Genomic DNA, 23,516 nt, shown 5'->3' on the forward strand with positions numbered 1-23,516 from the left:
TGAACATATACCGAAAATGAACGAAATTCATGAATGAAAATAAATGGTGTCACCTTCACTGGGATCGTTTTATTCGCCGAGGACTGTCCCTGTACTGACATCCCAACACTGTTCAGGTGTGACACTGAAGCGTCTCCCTCCATTCTGACTTGAGAAGGACGAGCCTGTTATCAACATCACATGTGTACGCACATATCACACACACACACACACACACACACACACACACACACACACGAAGGAACTTTAAAATCGGTTGACAAAATCTGCCTTGAACACATAAAAGATCTTGTATCAATACTAAACTCTGTAAACATGCATTCATGCGTTAAATCGCTCAGTCAAAAATGTATTGCCAAACGCAAAATTTATAACAGATTTAGGGAATGGTACAGATATGGGAAATGGCTACAGATTTAGGGAATGGCTACAGATTTGGGGAATGGCTACAGAAATGGCTACAGATTTGGGCTATGGCTACAGATATGGGGAATGGCTACAGATATGGGGAATGGCTACAGAAATGGCTACAGATTTTGGGAATAGTACAGATATGGGGAATGGATACATATTTGGGCTATGGCTGCAGATTTAGGTTATGGCTACAGATTTGGGGTATGGCTGCAGATTTGGGGAATGGCTACAGATTTGGGGAATGGCTACAGATTTGGGGAACGGCTACAGATTTAGGGTATGGTACAGATTGGGGTATGGCTACAGATTTAGGGTATGGTACAGATTTGGGGTATGGCTACAGATTTAGGGTATGGTTCAGATTTGGGGAATGGCTGCAGATTTGGGGAATGGCTACAGATTTAGGGAATGGCAACAGATTTGGGGAATGGCAACAGATTTGGGGTATGGCTACAGATTTGCGGTATGGCTACAGATTTAGGGAATGGCTACAGATTTGGGGAATGGCTACAGATTTAGGGAATGGCAACAGACGTGCCTGAGCCTGGCGCCCAGGATCACGGAACCGTTTTATTATTATTTTTTTTATTATTATTATTTTTTTTAATTATTATTTACCTTCTCTATACGAAGAGCTACCGCCTTTCAAGACCGTTTGGGTGGAATCGGAGCGACTGGTCTTGAGCATCCACACTTGCGCGAATGTCATTATCATCTCTAATAGAGAGGTAAGGGGCAGGACAGTCTCTTCAACATGGAGCGGCGGGTGGCTTGTCGTAAAGTTTGTGTAACAAGCTCTTCAACATCAAGCGAGCGGAAGTGCTGGAAGATGGAATCTATCCACTTGAGCATTGTGTCAAACTAAAGAGAACATTTTAAATAAGGAAAAACAACATTCTGACAAGGAAGGTAATGGACAGTTCGGGACTACATGTTTCGGAATAGAGGTGACGATGGCCGCTATTTTTTTTTTTTTCTTTGGAGAAAGATTTGTGCATAGACCTCATCACTTATCGTATAATGTCCACAAACTGTCGCCTAAATCAACGAATCTTCTTGAACTGTGTTCCAGAAGTTGACACACATAACTCGTACTATACACATGTGCGTTTGTTTGGAGACTTCCGAGTATTTGAAAGTGAAGCAAACTTCTGGCGACTTGTGCAGTGAAACGTTCCTAGATTTTGAAGAGAAGCGTGCGTTTTCACAGATTCAGACAGTAAGGTGTCTTTTCTGAAATGTTGTCTTTGATTGGACCTTCAGTCTGCACTGCGCACAGTGCCAATACATATCCGATCTGTTCAGCCACTTTGTTACGACTTATCGAAGCCATAAAGCAAACTGACTGCTTGAAAATACTATTCTAACTCACAATATTCCAAAAGCATTGATTCACTGGATACACAAAAAATTCAAGGATGACTATGTATATATGAAGTTCATCAGTACTTCACAAAACCTAAAACTATTGAGAAAATATTACTCGACTGTGAAGAGACAGTAACCCCATGGACATCTTCTTTTAATAGGACATTTGCTTTTACTTTCGATAGGTCAGCATGGTCAAGATCCAAGGATGCCACAAAAAAGCAAGATAAAAAGTTCTTCAAATGAAAATCCTAACATAACATCTAGCAGACATTCTTCTCAGTAAAACGGAAGTAAAGGTACACACACACACAGAAGTTCATATTGACAAGACACTGTTGATCACATTGGACACTTTTCTTTCAATGTCCTGGAGTAACAAACCGTTCGTGTCGTACAGATAATAACCGATCAATTCAAAGATTGACATTATTACAGTGTAGTACTTACCCGCATTATTATGTGTTCCTGTAAAACCAGTGCAGTATATATCAGGACAGAAATGACGCCCAGACACACACAGGCAACGAAGCAGTTGAAAACAAGCTTCATGACTGCCAGTGGCCTTTGTCTTTCAACAGCAGCCTGAATAAAAATGCCCACGATCAGTCAGATTAAGAGATTGCGAGTACGTGTGGTGGAGCAATGGGTGTGTGTGTGTGTATGTGTGTGAGGGGGGGACGCCGTCATATGACTGAATCATTATTCTAAATAAGCATTTCAGGGAGCGGTAAAATAACTGTATTCTCTCTCTCTCTCTCTCTCTCTCTCTCTCTCTCTCGGCCCTTATGTTGTATTTTGTTGTTGTTGTTTGTCGTTGATTTTCTTTTACTCTTAGCAGTGTGTTAATTTCTCTGTACACCGCCGTTATTCTTTTGTTCATACATTGCCCCCCTTGTCAAAGGATAGTATTGTCAATGGCAATAAAACAATGTCCGTGTCCGTGTCTCTCTCTTGGCCAGGGGACATGAAATAACAGCTGATGACACGACGCCTGGAAAACGACATCTCATTAAAAAGACAAAATGCAATCACCATGAAATAACAGCTGATGACACGACGCCTGGAAAACAACATCTCATTAAAAAGACAAAATGCAATCACCATGAAATAACAGCTGATGACACGACGCCTGGAAAACGACATCTCATTAAAAAGACAAAATGCAATCACCATGAATATGTTTCCCGTCTCATTGGACTTCACACGGGGTCAGCTATATGTTCCCCCGTCTATGTTCCCCCGTCTAGGTTTCCCCGTCTAGGTTCCCCCAAGTTTTTTTTCAGCCCGGTGTACATTCCCCCAGGTCTATGTCCCCCGCTGCTGACTACTTGTGACCACAGTCCAAAAGTGATCAGACTGCATTGTGTTGTCACATCTGCGCATTATGTGTTTGACCGCTGCCTGACCACTGCCGACCACTACTGACCACCGCCGTCCACTACGGACTACTGACCACCATTGACCACTGACCACCGCTGACCACCACTGACCACTGATCACTGTTAATCTTTGCTGACCACTGCAGCTCCCAATATGTACGGTTTTAAACATACATAGGTTTTGGGGGAACATAAACCTGGGGGACTGTAAACCTGGGGGAACATAGACGGGGAGTACATACCTGGGGGAACAGAGACCTACCAAAAACGTTTTGGGGAACATAGACCTGGAGGAACATAGACATGTTCCCCACACAACCCGGTAACATTTTTGGCTGACGTGTGTTTTCCCACAATTTTGAAATGCACAAGTAAACGTACAGTTGAACGGAAAAGAAAACAGAGAGAGATGAATATATATGAAGATGTATAGGACATGGAGTGATGGCCTAGAGGTAACGCGTCCGCTTAGGAAGCGAGAAAATCTGAGCGCGCTGGTTTGAATCACGGCTCAACCGCCGATATTTTCTCCCCCTCCACTAGACCTTGAGTGGTGGTCTGGACGCTAGTCATTCGGATAAGACGATAAACAGGGGTCCCGTGTGCAGCATACACTCAGCGCACGTAAAAGAACCCACGGCAACAAAACGGTTGTTCCTGGCAAAATTCTGTAGAAAAATCCACTTCGATAGGAACAAAAAAAAACTGCACGCAGGAAAAAAATACCAAAAAATGGGTGGCGCTGTAGTGTAGCGACGCGATCTCCCTTGGGAGTGCAGCCCGAATTTCACACAGTGAAAATTAATCTGTTGTGATAAAAAGAAATACAAAATACAACACACACACACACACACACACACACACACACACACACACACACACACACACACACACACACACACATGTATATATATATATATAGAATATGCTTTGTATACCAAGTGTACCGGGGTCACAAGGAATAATGGGTGGGCCGGGGCTGCGGGGGGTATAGAACATAAAAGGTAAAAACACTAATCGAAAATCATACACAAACACAGATACAGTAGAATTTAGGATCAGATACAGTAGAATTTAGGATAGATACATGTGCATATCAGTATAAGAACTTGTGCACAAACATACATGCACAGACACAGACACACACACACACACACACACACACACACACACACACACACACACACACACACACGCAGACACTCACACACACACACACACACACACACACACACACACACACACACACACACACCGCCGCGCGCGCACGCACGCACTATCTTCAGGTATATGATTGTTGATTGCACAGTTCTCTTTAATCACACGTGATTTGTTCGAGAGACAGCGCACTGACTGCTTTGGGGAAAAAGCTATTGGCAAAGCGATTGGTTTCGTCCTTATACTTCTGTACCGTCGACCACAGGGCAGCATCTCGAAAATCCCAAAAGCTGGATGTGAATGAGTTTGTTTCTGTCAGTAGCCGCTTATAATATATGTCGTCTAGACATACATACGTATATATATATATGTATGTATATATAAAATTATGTATGTATGTATTTGTATTTCTTTTTATCACAACAGTTTTCTCTGTGTGAAATTCGGGCTGCTCTCCCCAGGGAGAGCATGTTTGTAATTTGTTGACATTTTTATCATTTTCATACCACCATGCTCAGGGTTGCTTTCCATTATTTTCCTTTATACCTTTTCAAATGTCATTTTGTTTAGAATTTTCTCTGCCAAATAAATGTATATAAAGTTCTATTGATTGCTGTAAGTACTTTTTTCTGGCAGTCCCAATTTATTGCACCACAAATAAAAAATTACGGATTAAAAAACACTTAACTATAACTATTCTGCCGTGTATTCTCAGGTCCCTAGCATACTGAGATTTTATCATATTTTGTATTTTCTCAGGTTTTTTTGTTGTTGTTTTTCTTCAGCTTCAACACGGTTTTTGAAGAAATGTTCAAGTAGTTGATCTTGTCTGTGATGGTGGACGGTAGATTTTCTTCGTGGTTATGCTTTCCAGTTTTCATTGCCTCAAGTTTTCGACTGGTTAAAAAAAAAAAATAATAAAAAGGACCAGAAAACCTTGAAAATTATGTAATGATAGAAGAGGCACACATCATGTCTTTCTGATCATGAAGAAACAGTGCTGTGTCATCAGCTAATTGCTTTTTTTTTCTTTCTTAAATATATATATATATATATATATATATATATGTGTGTGTGTGTGTGTGTGTGTGTGTGTGTGTGTGTGTGTGTGTGTGTGTGTGTGTGTATTCAGTACGTTGTGGTGTGGTAATCCTATTCCTGTTACGTTACTATTTCTGATCTTGTTTGCCAGTGGTACAACGCATAGTATGAGGACTAAAGGTGAAAAAAGACAGCTGTGCAGAAGGCCGCAGGTTACGGGGAATGTTCGAGAAATCCACCCACCCTCCGTGATGTAGGCTGTTGAATGCATCACTACTGAGAGTCGCTATCCATTTTTTCATCTCTTCGCCAAAACCGAAAACTCTGAAGGAGTTCGATATGAAACTACTGAAACTGAATAGAAGTTTTTTTGTATAATCTAAAGCTAGCAGACATACCCAGCCTTGTATGTTTGATTCAAATATTTCATAACATCGTCAGTTGTTCATATCATGATAATGTAATAATAATGTACATTTGTATAGCGCCATTTCTCTCTAAGAGCTCACGAAGCTTTTACAAGAAAGAAAAATATTACAAATTACATAAATCATTCATGACCACTTTTTCTCAACCACCCCCCCTCCCCACACAAACTCTCCCTTTCCCACTCTTCATACATCCAAAGTGAGCTGACATGGGTGGTGTTGGAGAACAAGGAAGCTGAGAGTGCTTATAGATGGCTTTTAAAAAGATGAGTTTTTAGTGATGATCGAAAAGCAGAGATAGTATCAGATGCACTGATATGATGAGGAAGGTTGTTACAGATGTGAGGAACAGCAAGGAAGAAAGAACGTTCACCATAGGTTCTTGTATTGACACAAGGAAGTTTCAAAAGTTAACGCTGACAGTCAGGGGAAGAGCGGAGATTCCTTGCGGGAGTGTAAACACTGATAAGGTCAGAAAGATTTGTAGGTCCTGCAGAGTGGAAAGCAGAATAGCAGAGACACGCTACTTTCTATCTAATTTTCGCTTCAATTGGGAGCCAGTGTAGAGCGCGGAGGTGAGGGGAAATGTGATCATTACGTGGGACTCTGAGAGTCAGACAGGCAGCATTGTTTATTAATGTTAAAATACTTCTCCCTTTGATATATCCGACTTGGTCTTGATTTATTACTTTCGGTATTAATTTGCTCAGTCTTCCTGTTAAGTGTTAGTATTTTTGCTAGTAAACAATTGTGTAATCAGTGTTTGTGAGTGTGATTGGTCTCCAGTTGCAAAGCTTATCGCGAGCAAGTTCTTTACCTTAGAATGATTAATCATATATTGTCTCTGTGTATACGACATTCTTTCCTTTTCAAATGAATCATTGAAAGCGCGTGTGAGTTGATTTTTGACTCACTTGTGCAAACAATGTGGGTCTATTATGTAATAACCCTGTGTTCAGTTGTGTGTGCGTGTGTGTGTGTGTGTGTGTGTATCCGTGGTAAACTTTAACATTGTTATTTTCTCTGAAAATACTTAGTCAGTTGATGCCAAATTTGGCACAACAATAGCAAATGATCAGTTATTTCCATACATTCTAATCCTAATGAAATTGCATCCCTGGGAAGGGCACAAAATAGATTTAAATGTTTACATAAAAAAATACTGTTACATTTTTCTTTCTTTTTTTACACAAAAAAAATTTGTTGCTGAAAACGGAACTTCCTTTGCTTAGTGTGGAAGTTACGTTTACACACATTATCTCTATATGTGCCTGTTAATTGGGTGTTATACTTACAGGCTGAAAACTGATTATTAGTAAGGGAGATAATTATCATATAACAGATCTCACTCATCCAAAACGGTGAAAGCGCGTGGTTCCGAAGGATGATTTTGTTGCTCGCTGCCTGTCTAAAAATAGCTGCTGCAGTATAGTCCATTCAGTTGACACGAAAGGGGCGGCAGGTTGGTATGAGCATGCAGTGGTCGTGCCATGGCTGACTGACGTCACAAAGTAACCCATATAAAATGAAATGGAACAGTACTGGAAATGCAGAATGTCGCATACCTTTGGTTTGGGGATTCCCGTTGTTTTTTCACAGTTCTGAAAGAAATGGTGTGTAGCAACTCCGCTGTTTATTTACTCTCATGAGACGGTAGAAATCGTTTGTTAGTATTGTGGGATTCTGAGGCAAGGTGTAGCTTCGGCAGTTAGTTTCACGCAGCATCTTTCTTACTCAGGTCAGTAAAATCCTCGATGTTCAACTTCAAACATCTCATCCACTGACTGACCTTCTGGGTGAATAAGTGACCTCTTATTTAGTGTTACCAGTGGGCCTATTAACATATAATGATCAAAATAATTTTTTTTTTTGCTTTACGTCAGTATTGAGTATTCGTAGAACTGAAAATTGCATGCTAGAAACGGAACAGTTCCATCTGAAGCAGTCCACGTGCTCGGTGTTCTGGTGTTGGGTTTTTTGTTTTTAGTTTGTTTATTATATATATATATATATATATATATATATATATATATATATATATATATATATATAATTTATTTACTTGAACTAGTGTTAAATTGCCTGTGGTTGATACTCCCATGCCATGTTTGATTAAGATTTGGTTGAATGCTTTACAGATCAGTATCAATTTGAATTGATTTTACCACTATATTCGTTTGATCATGGGAAAATACAATACGTGTGCATGGGTGCTTGCATACAGGCGGGCGTGTGCGTGCACGCGTGTATATGTGTGTATTTTATTTTGTTACGTATATGTTGTCTGTCAAATTTTACCGTTTTGCTTATAGTTTGTATGTATCACAGACTTCACCACACTTAAAATTTGTCTGATAGAACTCATCCATTTTGAAGAATAAATGCCATTTCAGTAAAAATCAAGTAATATCAAATATATTTTCCCAGAATATTTTTCTGTGTTTGATATAACTAACCTGGTCCAAAACACACTAATTGGATAAATACCAGTTTCTCCATAAACAATTTGGGTCATAGAATTCCTGTTCAGTTTGTACAAGCGTTTCAAAAATTTCAATTCTAATTTTTCAAGTATATCTACATTTTCATAACCCCATATTTCTACACCATACAATAAAATAGGAACAATCATAGACTGGTACATGTCCAGAACGATATGTAAAGGTAAATCTTGATTTCTGGCTGACTGAAGTAACAGAAACATAGCTTTTGTTTAGCCTGTTCATGAATCATTTCTTTTAGCTTTGTAAAACGTTCTGTTTCTACTAAATTCGATACCAACATATTTAAAAGAATCGACATCATCCAAACATGCATCACCAAACTTAAAAACTGGTTTTTGCTTTGTAGAATTAAATATCATCACTGTAGTTTTCTTTACATTAAACACTAGTTTCCATTTTAAACAATATTTATGAAAAACATTGAGGGAAATTTGTGATCCTTCTTTCGTCTCCGAAAGTAAAATTGTGTCATCTGCATACAAGAGTACAAATAATCGCATGTAACTATCCAAGAATGTTGTTGTTAACATTCAATAAAAGATCAACAGATGAACTCTTATGCTCAGTCAAATACGACTCTAAATCATTGAGATACAGATATAAAAGCAAAGGCGAGAGGTTTTCTCCTTCTCGTATACCCTAACAAATGCTCAAGGAATTATATTTCTCACCATTTAAAAACACACAATTATATCATATATAATTATATCATACATGTTCATTATGATACGCAAAATTTTACCATTCACGCCTTCATGAACACGTTTTTGCCATAACCCACTTCTCCAAACCGAATCAAAGGCTTTTTTTTCTTTTCTTTTTTTTTTTTAATCAACAAAGGCAGAATAAAGGTTCTTCTTTTTCTTTTGAGAAAATATCAATTAGTGATTTCAAAACAAACATTTGATCTAATGTAGAATGGGACTGTCTAAATCCTGCTTGGGCCCATGGAAATATATTGTTTACATTGATATAATCAGTCAGTCTAGCATTTAACACTGTAGTGAATAGTTTTAAAACACAGCTGAGAAAAGATATTCCCCTATAATCATCACAGTCAAGTGTATCACCTTTGCCTTTATACAATGGCAATATCAAACCGGATACCCATTTTTCTGGTACAACACCTTCGTACAGCATCTTGTTAAATAATTTACAATATGTTTCTGTCAGCAAAGGAACGCTGTTAATGATATATTCATTACGAATCCTCTCTTCACCGGCATTTTTCCTTTCTTTTGTCTCTTGATGGCTGAAATAATTTCACCTTCAGTAATACATGCATTTAAAATATCATCGTTATCCTCTAAATTGATAATATGCATTGTCGTTGTACTGTCACTTAAATAACTTTCATATATACCTACACGCGCGCGTGTAAGCATACAGGCACACATACCCACGCTCCTCGGCCCCCCTCCCATACACACACACACACACACACACACACACACACACACACACACACACACACACACACACAAACACACACACAGACACACACACAAACACACACACACACACACACACACACACACACACGCACGCACAAATATACACACAAACACACACACACATACACACACTTCTCCACCACCACCCCTCACTGTCCCCCCCTCACCCCATTTACAGCATAGTCTTTGGACTGTGACTCTCAAACTCGGAGGGAAATTGCACTGGCTGTTAGTGCTGCAGACTTGGGGGCTAGTTGGCCTTTAGGAACCATTTAACTGCCGTGTGTGTGTGTGTGTGTCAGGTCAGGGGCATAGCCCTTGCTACTGGTACCATGTAACCCAGTACTACCTGCCGCATATGAAGTCTTCCAACGACGGACCAGGCGGAGAAGGAAACCTTTCCCAACGGCTGTGAAGGCGGAAGAGGATGACCAAAGGGCAGGGGGAGCTCTGCTTTTGCTCTCGCCCTGTGCGCAGCATGGACTGACCATAACCAATACCCTCTTCCAACAAGCGGACAAGTACAAGAACACATGGATGCATCCCCGCTCCAAACAATGGCACATGCTGGACTACGTGATTGTCCGGCAGAGGGACAGAGGTGATGTTTCCATTACGCGTTGCATGACAGGAGCAGTCTGTTGGTCGGACCATCGCCTGGTACGCAGCAAGATGAACATCAGACTTGCACGCAAGCTCCAACCAGCCAGGCAGAAACCCCCTACACACATACACACACACACGCGAGCACGCGTGCGCGCGCGCGACAACACTCCACATAATAGCACAGCAAAGCACACTACCCCACACTACCCCACACCACAAAACAAGACAAAATGAATACAGCTGTACCTGACGATTGTTGGCTTTGAAACCGTCAATCGGAACTCCAGTGTCTGCAAAACACGAACGCAATGAATCAAGACACATCATTTATACAGACGAGGACAGGGGGTGGAGGGGGGCGGGGAGGGGGGGGGTGCTGTGGGGGTGGGGAGTGGAGGTGGTGGAGGGGAAAGATACATGAGGACGAGAGAGAACGATATAAATGGTTTTCCGATGGTTAACATTACGATTTAATTCAATGATAATGTGTGCATTGTTCTGCGACCCAAACCTCGTGTCAACTATCCTCACACACACACACACACACACACACACACACACACACACACACACACACAATCTATAAAAAATTTTCCTCAGAAAGTGTGTGTGTGTGTGTGTGTGTGTGTGTGTGTGTGTATGTGCGTGTGTGTGTGAGTGTGTGTGTGTGTGAGTGTGTGTGTGTGTGTGTGTGTGTGTGTGTGTGTGTGTGTGTTTGGGTCAGTGTGTGTATTTGTGTGTGTGCGTCTGTGTTTGTTTTCTTTTATTTGCTTGTTTGTTTGTTTGTTTTTGCATGTACACGCACAGAGAGAGAGAGAGAGAGAGAGAGAGAGAGAGAGAGAGAGAGGAAATAAAGAGATGGAGAGTCTTGCAGCGACCTGATAATCATCTCTTCTTCTTCTTCCTCCCCATCCTTCTCCTCCTCGTCTTCCACCTTTTATTCTTCTTGTTGTTCTTCTTATGCGCACTGATATTGCTGTTTATTTATGTTGTTATTGATGTTGTTATTGATGTTGTTGTTGTTCTTCTTCTTCTCCTTCTTGTACTTCTTCTTCTTCTTCTTCTTCTTCTTATGCATATTGCCATTGCTGTTTATTTACGTTGCTATTGATGTTGTCATTGATGTTTGGGAGTGAGGAGTAAGCGTGTTTTGAACGATGTCATGAGTGTATTCAGTAAAATTGTGGGAGTGAAACAAGCTAGTATGCAAGAGCTGTATGAAAGTCGAGTGGTTAAAAAAAGCAGGCAGATAGCAACTGACGACACCCATATTTTAGCAAAGTATTATGAGCTATTGCCATCAGGACGACGCTACAGAACTTTTAAGTTGAAATCAAGAGCTCTGAAGACTTTTATTCCACGTTCAATCCACCTTTTAAATTCTTGAGAACTGTGTGTGTGTGAAAGGGTGAAAGTCCGTGCATGATAGGCTGTACCTTGTTCTAGTTGTGGTGTGTGTGTGTGTGTGTGTGTGTGTGTGTGTGTGTGTGTGTGTGTGTGTGCGTATGTGTGTGTGTGTGTGTGCGTGTGCGTGTGTGTGTTTACTGAGCTTAAAAACGTGACAATTGGTTATAATGAATGTGCAATATGTATGTATGTATGAAACGATGTATGTGATATTTTTTACATTTGTATCTTCGTAAAATTCGTAAAAGCTGTTGTTGACTTTTACAGTTATGGTCCCCATGTTGTTTACTTGTCTATGTTGTGATAATGCACCTGACCAATTTTCTCCAGTTGGAGATAATAAAGTTATTCTTATCTTATCTTATTTTATCTTATGTTGTTGTTGTTGTTGTTTTTCTCATTAATATCGGCGTCGTCATCATCATCAGCAGCACCAGTGCCACCACCAGCATCATCACCATCAACATCAGTAGTAGTAGTTGTTGTTGTTGCTGTTGCTGTTGGTGTTGGTGTATAGTTCTCTAGTGGTTGTTGTTGCTGTTGGTGTTGGTGTATAGTTCTCTAGTGGTTGTTGTTGTTGCTGTTGGTGTTGTTGTATATTTCTCTAGTGGCTGGTGTTGCTGTTGGTGTTGGTGTATAGTTCTCTAGTGGTTGTTGTTGCTGTTGGTGTTGGTGTATAGTTCTCTAGTGGCTGGTGTTGCTGTTGGTGTTGTTGTATAGTTCTCTAGTGGTTGTTGTTGCTGTTGGTGTTGGTGTATAGTTCTCTAGTGGCTGGTGTTGCTGTTGGTGTTGTTGTATAGTTCTCTAGTGGTTGTTGTTGCTGTTGGTGTTGTTGTATAGTTCTCTAGTGGTTGTTGTTGCTGTTGGTGTTGTTGTATAGTTCTCTAGTGGTTGTTGTTGTTGCTGTTGTTGTTGTTGATAGTTCTCTAGTGGTTGTTGTTGTTGCTGTTGGTGTTGTTGTATAGTTCTCTCGTGGTTGTTGTTGTTGCTGTTGGTGTTGTTGTGTAGTTCTCTAGTGGTTGTTGTTGTTGTTGTATAGTTCTCTAGTGGTTGTTGTTGTTGCTGTTGGTGTTGTTGTATAGTTCTCTAGTGGTTGCTGTTGTTGTTGTACAGTTCTCTAGTGGTTGTTATTGTTGTTGCTGCACATAGTTGCTGTCAGAAGTAACAGCAGCAGTAGAAGTGGTAGTGCGACACCTGTGGGTGCCTGTGTGCTTCCAGCTCTGGGCTGTGGAGTCACGTGCTCTGTCCTCGCTCAGTTCACAGACCTCATCACCGTCGGCTCCCGACGGACTACCAAGAAGGGGTAGTGTCAGCAATTATTAGCATACACACCCTCCTCCTCCTCCTCCTTCACATAATCATTATCATCATCACCGGGGGTTAGGGGTTGCACGGGAGGGGTAGTACCTCTAGAGGAGAGGGTGGGGGGGTGGGGGGGTTGTCACGCTCTTCCGGGAGTGGTTCGTCCTCTATTGGTCCCCACCGGCACCCAGCTCTCACCTATGGGTCCTAGAAGCTGCTAGCATGCAGCAGCGCCCATCCCCCGGGCAACGGCTTTGACAGGCTGGCTAAACTAGGTGAGGGTAGCCGACGGGCCTCAAACCCTCGGTGAGTTAGAGCTTGTCTTCCCAAGCATGTGAAGACTGGATCCGGCGGACTCTGCAGAAGAAACCTTCATGGTTCAGCAGAGCACTGTGGAGTGCTGAGGGTTGCAGCAGAGTGCTGAGGGCAGGATGAGGCACATAGGACATCCTAGTCATCCACTGCATCCGTTTCCATCTCCAGTCGTCTTGACCTCGTCTTGCCACTGAATACAGACGGTCTCGGACAAGAGAGTGAGGTCGACGGTGCGCAACTCCTCCTCACTATAAACAAAGTCATCGCGCAAGTCATCAGTCATCCTTCATCCCATACCATCATTTTCCCCAATCCCTGTGGCGACAGGCGAGCGACGAAGTGACAGGTGTGGTTACACTGGCAGTCGTAGCCGCGGACCTGCACACAGGCGGCTCAGGCCATAGGGTCGTTTTTCACCGACTGGAGCAGCGGTGGAGATCGGCAGCCCCCTGAGTGACTGAGCTAGCCCTCATCAGGACAGCACTGCTCACCTCCATGGCATGAGGAAGGGGCTAGAAAAGGTGCCCTAAACATTGCCTGCTCCCCACCACCCTAGTCAGCATACCGCGGCTGACGGGGACCCTACTCAAGCGATCGACACAAAGGAAAGAAAGAAGAAAGCAAGGAGCACCCCATTGACCATTGCCACATGGAACGTGCGTACGCTTCTGGACAGAGGCGAGTCAGACAGACCATAGAGACGCACAGCACTCATTGCGAGTGAACTAGCCAAGTACAACATCGACATCGCTGCCTTAAGTGAGACCAGACTGGCAGAAGAAGGCGAACTCTGTGAGCGAGGCGCAGGCTACACCTTCTTTTGGAGCGGTCGCGGACCTGAAGAGAGACGTGAGGCTGGAGTTGGCTTTGCAGTGAAGACAACCCTCGTTGGCAAGCTGGCTGGCCCCCCGAAAGGAGTGAACGATCGCCTGATGACGATGAAACTCCCTTTATGCAACGGGAAGAAGTTTACCACCATTGTCAGTGCCTACGCGCCCACTATGACCAACCTGGATGAGATCAAGGACAAGTTCTATAAGGACCTGAACGCTGTCATCACTACTGTTCCCAACCCAGGCAAGCTCATCATTCTTGGTGACTTAAACGCGAGAGTTGGCTGTGACAGCACCTCCTGGGAAGGCGTGATTGGGAAGCATGGGGTTGGCAACTGTAACAGCAATGGTCAACTACTTCTCCAGACATGTGCCGAGCACAACCTTCTTATCACACACACCGTCTTCTGCCTCCCTACCCGTAACAGGACGTCATGGATGCATCCTCGCTCTGGGCATTGGCATCTCATCGACTTTGTCATCGTCAGGAAGAGGGACAGGCAGGACGTACGAGTCACGAGGGCCATGTGCGGCGCCGAGTGCTGGACAGACCACCGTCTTATCGTTTCCAAACTCAACCTCCGCATCCAGCCCAAGAGACGGCCTCAGGGCATGAAAGCACCCAAACGCCTGAATGTCAACAAGCTGGAGCTAGGCAACATCAAGCAGAGCTTTGCTGACACCCTGGAGGAACACCTTGAGTCCGCCGTCCTGGACAACCAGAATGTGGAGGCAGCATGGGGCGCACTGCATGAGACGGTGACAACACTGCCATGGAGTGCCTGGGGCCTTCTGCCAGGAAGCACAAAGACTGGTTTGATGAGAACTGCACTGAGATCAAGCAGCTGCTGGAAGACAAACGCCAAGCCTACAGAGCCCACATTGAAGATCCCAAGTCACAGTCAAAGAAAGACATACTGAAGAGCGCACGCAGCACCATCTAGCTAAAGCTGCGGCAGATGCAGGATTCCTGGTTGAGCAACAAAGCTGATAAGATCCAGGGCTTTGCAGACAGGAACGACATGAAGAACTTCTATAACGGCCTGAAAGAAGTCTACGGTCCCACCACCTCTGGATCTGTTCCACTCCTCAGTGCTGATGGTTCTACCCTCATCACTGACAAGGACGGGATCCTTGACAGATGGGCTGAACACTTTGACATCGTACTGAACCGCCCTTCCACCATCAATGATGAAGCCATCGACCGACTCGCCCAGGTGCCAGTCAGTGAATCGTTCGATGCCATTCCTACTTTGGAGGAGACCCACAAAGCTATCCGTCTGCTATCCAGTGGCAAAGCCCCTGGCTCAGACTCCATTCCAGCTGAGGTCTACAAAGAAAGTGGTATAGCGCTGACTGAGAAGCTTCATCAGCTGTTCCAACTCATCTGGCAGCATGAGGCAGTTCCACAGGACTTCAAAGACGCTTCCATCATACACCTGTACAAGCGCAAAGGAAATCGTCAGGCCTGTGACAACCATCGTGGAATATCCCTGCTGTCTGTCGCAGGCAAGACTCTGGCAAGAGTGCTACTCAACCGTTTCATAGCGCACCTTGAGCAAGGTCTCCTATCAGAGAGCCAGTGTGGCTTCCGGAAAGAACGCGGGACTATCGACATGGTGCTTGCTGCCAGGCAGCTCCAGGAGAAGTGTCAGGAACAGAACGCCGACCTTTACTCCACCTATGTCGATCTGACCAAGGCCTTCGATACTGTTAGCAGAGATGGCTTTTGGAGAATCATGGCGACGTACGGATGTTCCAGAAAGTTCGTCACCATCATACGGCAACTACACGATGGGATGCTGGCCCGAGTCCAAGACAACAGAGAGACTTCAGAACCATTCCCTGTCTCCAACGGAGTCAAGCAAGGGTGAGGTTCTTGCCACCACCCTGTTCAGTCTCATGTTTTCAGCCATGCTGACAGATGCCTTCAGAGACGCTGACGTAGGCACTGGCATCAGGTACCGCACAGATGGCTCACTCTTCAACCTCAGGAGGCTTCAAGCAAAAACCAAGGTGAGGACAGACACCGTCAACGACTTCCTCTTTGCTGATAACTGCGCTCTCATTGCTGCCTCCGAAGCTGACATGCAACACAGCGTCGACAAATTCTCTGCTGCCTGTGACAACTTTGGCCTCACAATCAGCACAAAGAAGACTGAGGTGATGCACCAGCCAGTTCCAGGAAAGCCTTATGTTTAACCAAACATCTTCATCAACCGGCAACGACTGAACGCGGTGGACAAGTTCACATACCTGGGCAGTACACTCTCTCGCACAGTTGTCATCAACGACGAGGTGAATGCCAGACTTGCCAAAGCCAGCGCTGCCTTCGGCGGACTCAATAAGAACGTTTGGAACAGGAGAGGCATCACCCTGGAGACGAAGCTCAAAGTATACAAGGCCATAGTTCTCACCACACTGCTCTATGGATGTGAATCATGGACGGTCTACAAACGCCACGCCGAAAAGCTGAACCACTTCCACGCCACCAGCCTCAGAAAACTTCTCGGCATAAAGTGGCAAGAGAAGATCCCTGACACAGAGGTGCTCACTCGTGCAAACTTGCCCAGCATCTACACCATCTTGTTGCAGGCCCAGCTGCGCTGGTCAGGCCATGTAGTTCGCATGCCAGACCACCTGCTCCCCAAGAAACTGCTGTACGGCGAACTCCAACATGGCAAGCGCTCACATGGAGGCCAAAGGAAGCACTTCAGAGACACTCTGAAAGCTTCTCTGAAGGCCTTCAACTTCAGCCACGACACATGGGAGCTGAATGCAATGGACAGACCAAAGTGGCGTTCAGCTGTCCACAAAGGCACCAAATCCTGCGAGGCCAACAGGATCGCTGCAGCAGAGCAACGCAGACAGGCCAGGAAAAGCAGTGCCAGCAAGTCCCTGGTACCCGCCACCATCCCCTGTCCACACTGCGTCAGAACCTTCCGGGCGCGGATTGGCCTGGCCAGTCATCTGCACACCCACAGAGCCCAACCCACCCACCCCCAGGATGACTAGATGGTCCTCGTCGATCCCGACGGACGAACCACACATCATCATCACCATGCTACACATCATCACCATCACCATCATCATCACCGTCACCATCATCATCACCATCACCATCATCATTCTCATCATCAACATCCTACATAACAACATCATCATCATCATCAACATCTTACACACCACCACCATCATCATCACCACCACCCTACTCATCACCATTACCACCACCACCACCACCACCACCACCATCATCATCATCATCACCATCCTACACAGCAACACCACCATCATCATTATCACCATCACTATCATCATCACCATCACCACCATCATTCTCATCATCAACATCTTACACACCACCACCATCATCATCACCACCACCCTACACATCACCATTACCACCACCACCACCACCACCACCATCATCATCATCATCACCATCCTACAAACCAACACCACCATCATCATTATCACCATCACTATCATCATCAACATCGTCACCATCACCACCGTACACATCATCATCATCACCACCACCACCATCATCATTATCACCATCATCACCACAATCATCAACATCGTCATCATCACGGCCCTACACATCATCATCTTGTAGCGAGCGAAGTCCCCCGTGTCGCCGTAGACACACGTCCAGCGAGTCACCCACTCCGCCTGAGTCACCTGCCCGCTCTCTGCTCACACCCACAGCCTGAGTCACCTGGCCGTTCTCTGCACACACCCACAGCCTGAGTCACATGGCCGTTCTCTGCACACACCCACAGCCTGAGTCACATGGCCGTTCTCTGCACACACCCACAGCCTGAGTCACATGGCCGTTCTCTGCACACACCCACAGCCTGAGTTACCTGGCCGTTCTCTGCACACACCCACAGCATGAGTCACCTGGCCGTTCTCTGCACACACCCACAGCCTGAGTCACCTGGACGTTCTCTGTACACACCCACAGCCTGAGTCACATGGCCGTTCTCTGCACACACCCACAGCCTGAGTTTCCTGCCCGTTCTCTGTACACACCCACAGCCAAACGCCGCTCTTCATGCTAGTGATTGTAGCAGCAACGGTAGCAGCAGCAACAGCAGCAGCAGCAACAGTATTAGCAGCAACAGCAGCAGCAGCAGCAGTAGTAACAGCAACAGCAGCAGTAGTAGCAGCAACAGTATTAGCAGCAGCAACAACAATAACAGCAGCAGCAGCAGCAGTAGTAGTAACAACAGTAGGTAGATGTGGTGATGAATTAGCACCAGTGATGACATAATAATAATAATAATAATAATAATAATAATAGTAATAATAATAGATACTTATATAGCACACTATCCAGAAATCTGCTCTAGGTGCTTTACAAAAACGCTTTTGTTGACATAAAACATTACATCTATGTTACATACACACACCAAAATGTGACTCTACACACACACACACACACACACACACACACACACACACACACACACACACACACACACTGCATACATACATTTTAACATACATGTGTATCTAACAGCTACCCTAACACATACGCACAAATAGGCCTGCACAAACTTACATAAACACACACACACACAATACACATTCATATACATGCATGTAGTTATGTACACATACATATGTATACACACATAGTCACGCAAGGCTAACGCAAAGGAAGTGGACCTGCCACAATTGAACTTATTGCTGACGGAAAGGTGAGTTTTGAGACGAGATTTAAAAGATGCGAAGGAATCAGAATGACGGAGGTTATCAGGTAGCTTGTTCCACGTCTTTGGCGATTGAAAAGAAAACGACCTGTGTCCATAGGTCTTACTTCTGACGTGAGGTATCCTAAGAAGTCGAGTATCAGAGGGAGAACGGAGCTGGCGAGACGGGGTATATATATGGAGGAGTTCAGAAAGATACTTGGGACCAGATCCGTTGACTGCAGAAAAGGTCAGAGTGGATAACTTACAGTCTATTCGATCAGAAACAGGCAACCAGTGGAGAGACTGAAGGAGAGGAGAAACATGGTCAAATTTGGAAGCTCTGCAAAGGAGTCTGTTTAAGAGATATTTGGGAACGCCAGCCAAAAGAGAGTTGCAGTAATCCAATCTTGAGAGAACCAGAGAGCATAAAAGTGTCTTGGTTGCATTGGTTGAGAGATAGTGGCGGACAGAGTCTGAATCGGCTTGTATCCCGTGATGATAGTTTTCAACTGTATCTCTCTGTGCAAAGGAATAGAACGCGTTTTATGTTTTGTCTCATGACGCAAAGTAATAATTGTAGATGTCGTTTGTGTATATTGTTTGTTGACTGATGAACATATAACTGATAATAATCAAGGGATATAAAAGATAAAAAGAACATTAATTGTCACCATCACCACTGTTCCTACAACTGCAACAAAAAACAACAGCAACGATGATGATGATGATAACGATGACGATGACGACGACGATGATGATGATGATGACAACGATGATAACGATGATTGTGATGATGACAATGACCATGATAAACAATACTAGGTATACATGTAGGAGGCACTTTTACCTTCATGATTTATCCACGCAGCTTTCAGCACTCGCAAAAGTAAAGTGATCATCAGCATTGTGATTAAGACGGTGATGACGACGACGGTGATGATGATGATGATGATGATGATGACAAACAATACTATCTATAAAGTAGCGACCTTCATTGTGTATTCAAGTAGCTTTCAGCACTCGCAAAAGAAAAGTATCATCAGCATTGTTATTAAAATTGTATTTACGACAGTGATGAAGCCAGTGTGGTGGTGGTGGTGGTGGTGGTGGTGGTGGCGGTGGTGGTGGTGATGGTAATGATGATGATGATGGTGGTGGTGGTGGTGGTGGTAATGGTGGTGGCGATAGTGATGATGATGATGGTGGTGGTGGCGGTGGTGGTGGTGGTGGTGATGATGATGATGGTGGTGGTGGTGGGGGTGGTAGCGGTAGTGATGATGATGATGACGGTGGTGGTGGTGGTGGTGATGGTGGTGGTGGTGGTGGTGGTGATGATGATGATGGTTGTGGCGGTGGTGGTGGTGGTGGTGATGATGATGGTGATGACGGTGGTGGTGGTGGTGGTGATGGTGGTGGTGGTGGTGGTGGTGATGATGATGATGATGATGGCGGTGGTGGTAGTGGTGGTGGTAGTGATGATGATGGCGGTGGTGGTAGTGGTGGTGGTAGTGATGATGATGATGGTGGTGGTGGTGGTGGTGGTGGTGATGATGATGATGATGGTGGTGGTGGTGGTGGTGGTGGTGATGATGATGATGGTCATGATGATGGTGATGATGATAATAATGATGATGATGGTGGTGGTGGTGGTGGTGGTGATGATGATGATGGTGATGATGATGATGATGATGGCGGTGGTGGTAGTGGTGGTGGTAGTGATGATGATGATGATGATGGTGATGATGATGATGGTGATGATGATGATAATGATGATGATGATGGTGATGATGATGATGATGATTATGATGGTGATGATGATGATGGTCATGATGATGGTGAGGATGATGATGATGATGATGGTCATGATGATGATGATGATGATGATGATGATGGTCATGATGATGATGATGATGGTCATGATGATGGTGATGACGATGATGATGGTCATGATGATGATGATGATGATGGTCATGATGATGGTGATGACGATGATGGTCATGATGATGGTGATGACGATGATGATTATGAGAACTACAGCGACGGAGTGTTGAGCTTGTTTTATGTTGAACGATAGCTGACAGCAAAGTGACGTCACTTACTGTCTGCGTCATAGTTGGTGAAAAGATCATACTCCAGATCCTGTACCGTCACCATACCGTCGTCATTGAAGTCGTTGCTCTTGCCGATGAGTGTCAGCTTCTGGTGCTCAGCCAGGTCAGTATTCACGCATCTGTCGTTGCTGATGGAGGAAAATCATCATCAACATAAATCAGTCTCCCTCCCTCCCTCCCTCCCTCTTTCACCATCTTCATCATCATCATCATCTCTCTCTCTCTCTCTCTCTCTCTCTCTCTCTCATATTGCACTTTTATATCATATTCATATACATTTTTTGTCATTGCATTATGATGGTGTACCTTTAATTGTTTACTGTGCATTTGAGTGTATTTGAATGTCATGTGTGTACTTCTATAACCTTTCGAGTATTTTGATATAATTTCTCTTTGCCCTGAGGGCTGGATGTAAAAAAGCATGTGCATGCTTATTCCACTTCCCTCATTTAAAAAAAGTCCGTTCGTTCTCTCTCTCTCTCTCTCTCTCTCTCTCTCTCTCTTTCTCTTTCCTTCTTTCTATCTGCCTCCCCCCTCTCTCTGTGAAGAATGTGTGAATCTCATGTATGTGAAATCGATATTTGAATATGATGCATATAATGTACATTCACACAAAAAAATCATTAGGAGCAATAAGCAACCTAGGTTTTAAAGAACACGTGATTTCACAACATAACCGGAAACGCATACGCACCACACACACACACACACACACACACACACACACACACACACACACACAGTGAAAAGATTTAAAATCAATGACTTACGTCAATAAATAAAATGCGCATGGACATAAGGAGGCCGATTTTTGACTCACTTGTGTAAACAAAGTGAGTCTGTTTTAACCCGGTTTTTGGTTGTCTGTGTGTGTGTGTGTGTCTGTCTGTGTGTCTGTGTGTCCATGGTAAACTTTAACATTGGCATTTTCTCTGCAAATACTTTGTCAGTTGACACCAAATTAGGCATAAAAATAGGAAAAAATTCAGTTCCTTCCAGTCATCTTGTTTAAAACAATATTGCACCTATGGGATGGGCACAAAAAAATAAGAAAGAAGCCAAATTATATGCAAACTGAATTTACAGTTATATTTATATTTTTTTTTATTCTCCAAACTTGGCACTTTGATCTGATATTCTGACACAACAACAAGAGCAGTCATTTTTATCATTTTTTTTTGTTCAACCAGGAACTTCTTTTGCTAAGCATGGAAATTATATTTATTTTGCATGTCTTTTTTGCCAATTGTAAAAAAGAAAAATTAATCTGTAATTAATGCTAGAGGGCTTAATTTGCATTAAACTGATCTTTCCCATCTTAAACATTACATTTTGAAATTATACTCAATACATAAAAAGCCTGTGTGTTTTACTCTCAGTGTACAGGGCTTTCACTATGTTCATTCGCCCAAGTGGTCTTTTTTAGAAAATACTAAAATCAATACGACGAGTGGACTAGATCTATCGGCTGAGCCTTGAAGGTCATGGGCAAAAATCAATTGGTTACACATATTTATACATATTCAAAGCTCATATTCTTCGCGAACGCGAACGACGCCATTTTGTTTCAAGTTGTTGACCTGCCCGTTCAGTCCTATATTCAATCGACAATACACGATAACATGTGATGGAAAGTTGGAGAAGGAGACCGTTAAATATTTATTCAGAGAAAGATTTGTGAACGCCTCACCACTTACTGGATGATGCCCCAAACTGCCATAAAAATATCCACAGAATCACAGTTAAAAATAATAAACCATGAGAGTTAATACCCTTGAATTGATGAAACGTAAAAATTTCCAGTCTTGACTTTTCTCAAAATGAAGTCCTTTTCACTTCATACGACGTTTAGAAGTACTTCTATTTGCCTCTACATGTTATCAGTTTAACAAAATACTCAATTTTCATATCAACTTCAAAACTATAAAACTGGTGGTTGTGGTGTGTCCTTCGAGATCGATGATGACCATCGTTGTCATCCACCTGGGGGATGGGGGGAGGGTGGTGGTGGGGTGGGGGGGAGGATGCTCATGAATCTATCTGTGAGTGCGCAGATGGCTGAATAGTCCAATCTGCGCACGAAATGTCCGCTGACAGTTGGGGCAGACAAAGACAGGCATATCATTGTCAGGGAGCTTGTTTGCCCGTGACTTTCTGGCCTGCCTCTTCTGAACAGCTGCAGCAGTCCTGTTGGTCTCGCACAACTTGGCGCCTTTGTGCACAGCAGCGCGCCATTTGTCACGGTCCACTGCAGATTCCTCCCAGGAGTCAGGGTTGATATCAATCGCTTTCAGAGAGACTTTCAGAGTATCTCTGAAGCGCTTCTTCTGACCTCTGTGTGATCTCTTCCCTTGTTGCAGCTCGCCATAGAAGAGCCTTTTGGACAGCCGATGTCTGGCATGTCCAGCTCAGCGAAGCTGGGACTGCATCAGGATGGTGAAGATGCTGGGAAAGGTGGCTTTTGCGAGCACCTCTGTGTCTGGGGTC

At 43.8% G+C, this 23,516-nt stretch overlaps 1 protein-coding gene across 1 annotated transcript in view; it reads right to left on the reverse strand.

Annotated features, from left to right (window-relative positions):
- Positions 1 to 10,641, reverse strand: part of LOC143288103 (uncharacterized) — a 28,437-nt gene extending 17,796 nt beyond the window's left edge. Inside the window, exons 1-3 of the mRNA XM_076596390.1 lie at positions 10,602 to 10,641; positions 2,233 to 2,367; positions 54 to 164 (exon numbers count right to left, since the gene is read on the reverse strand). Coding sequence (XP_076452505.1) covers positions 54 to 164; positions 2,233 to 2,334 — 213 coding nt within the window. The 5' untranslated portion in view covers positions 2,335 to 2,367; positions 10,602 to 10,641. The remainder of the gene's footprint in view (positions 1 to 53; positions 165 to 2,232; positions 2,368 to 10,601) is intronic.
- Between the last annotated feature and the right edge of the window lie 12,875 nt (positions 10,642 to 23,516).

This window comes from Babylonia areolata, chromosome 12 (genome assembly GCF_041734735.1).
Source record: "Babylonia areolata isolate BAREFJ2019XMU chromosome 12, ASM4173473v1, whole genome shotgun sequence".
In the NCBI taxonomy this organism is placed as follows: Eukaryota; Metazoa; Mollusca; class Gastropoda; order Neogastropoda; family Buccinidae; genus Babylonia; species Babylonia areolata.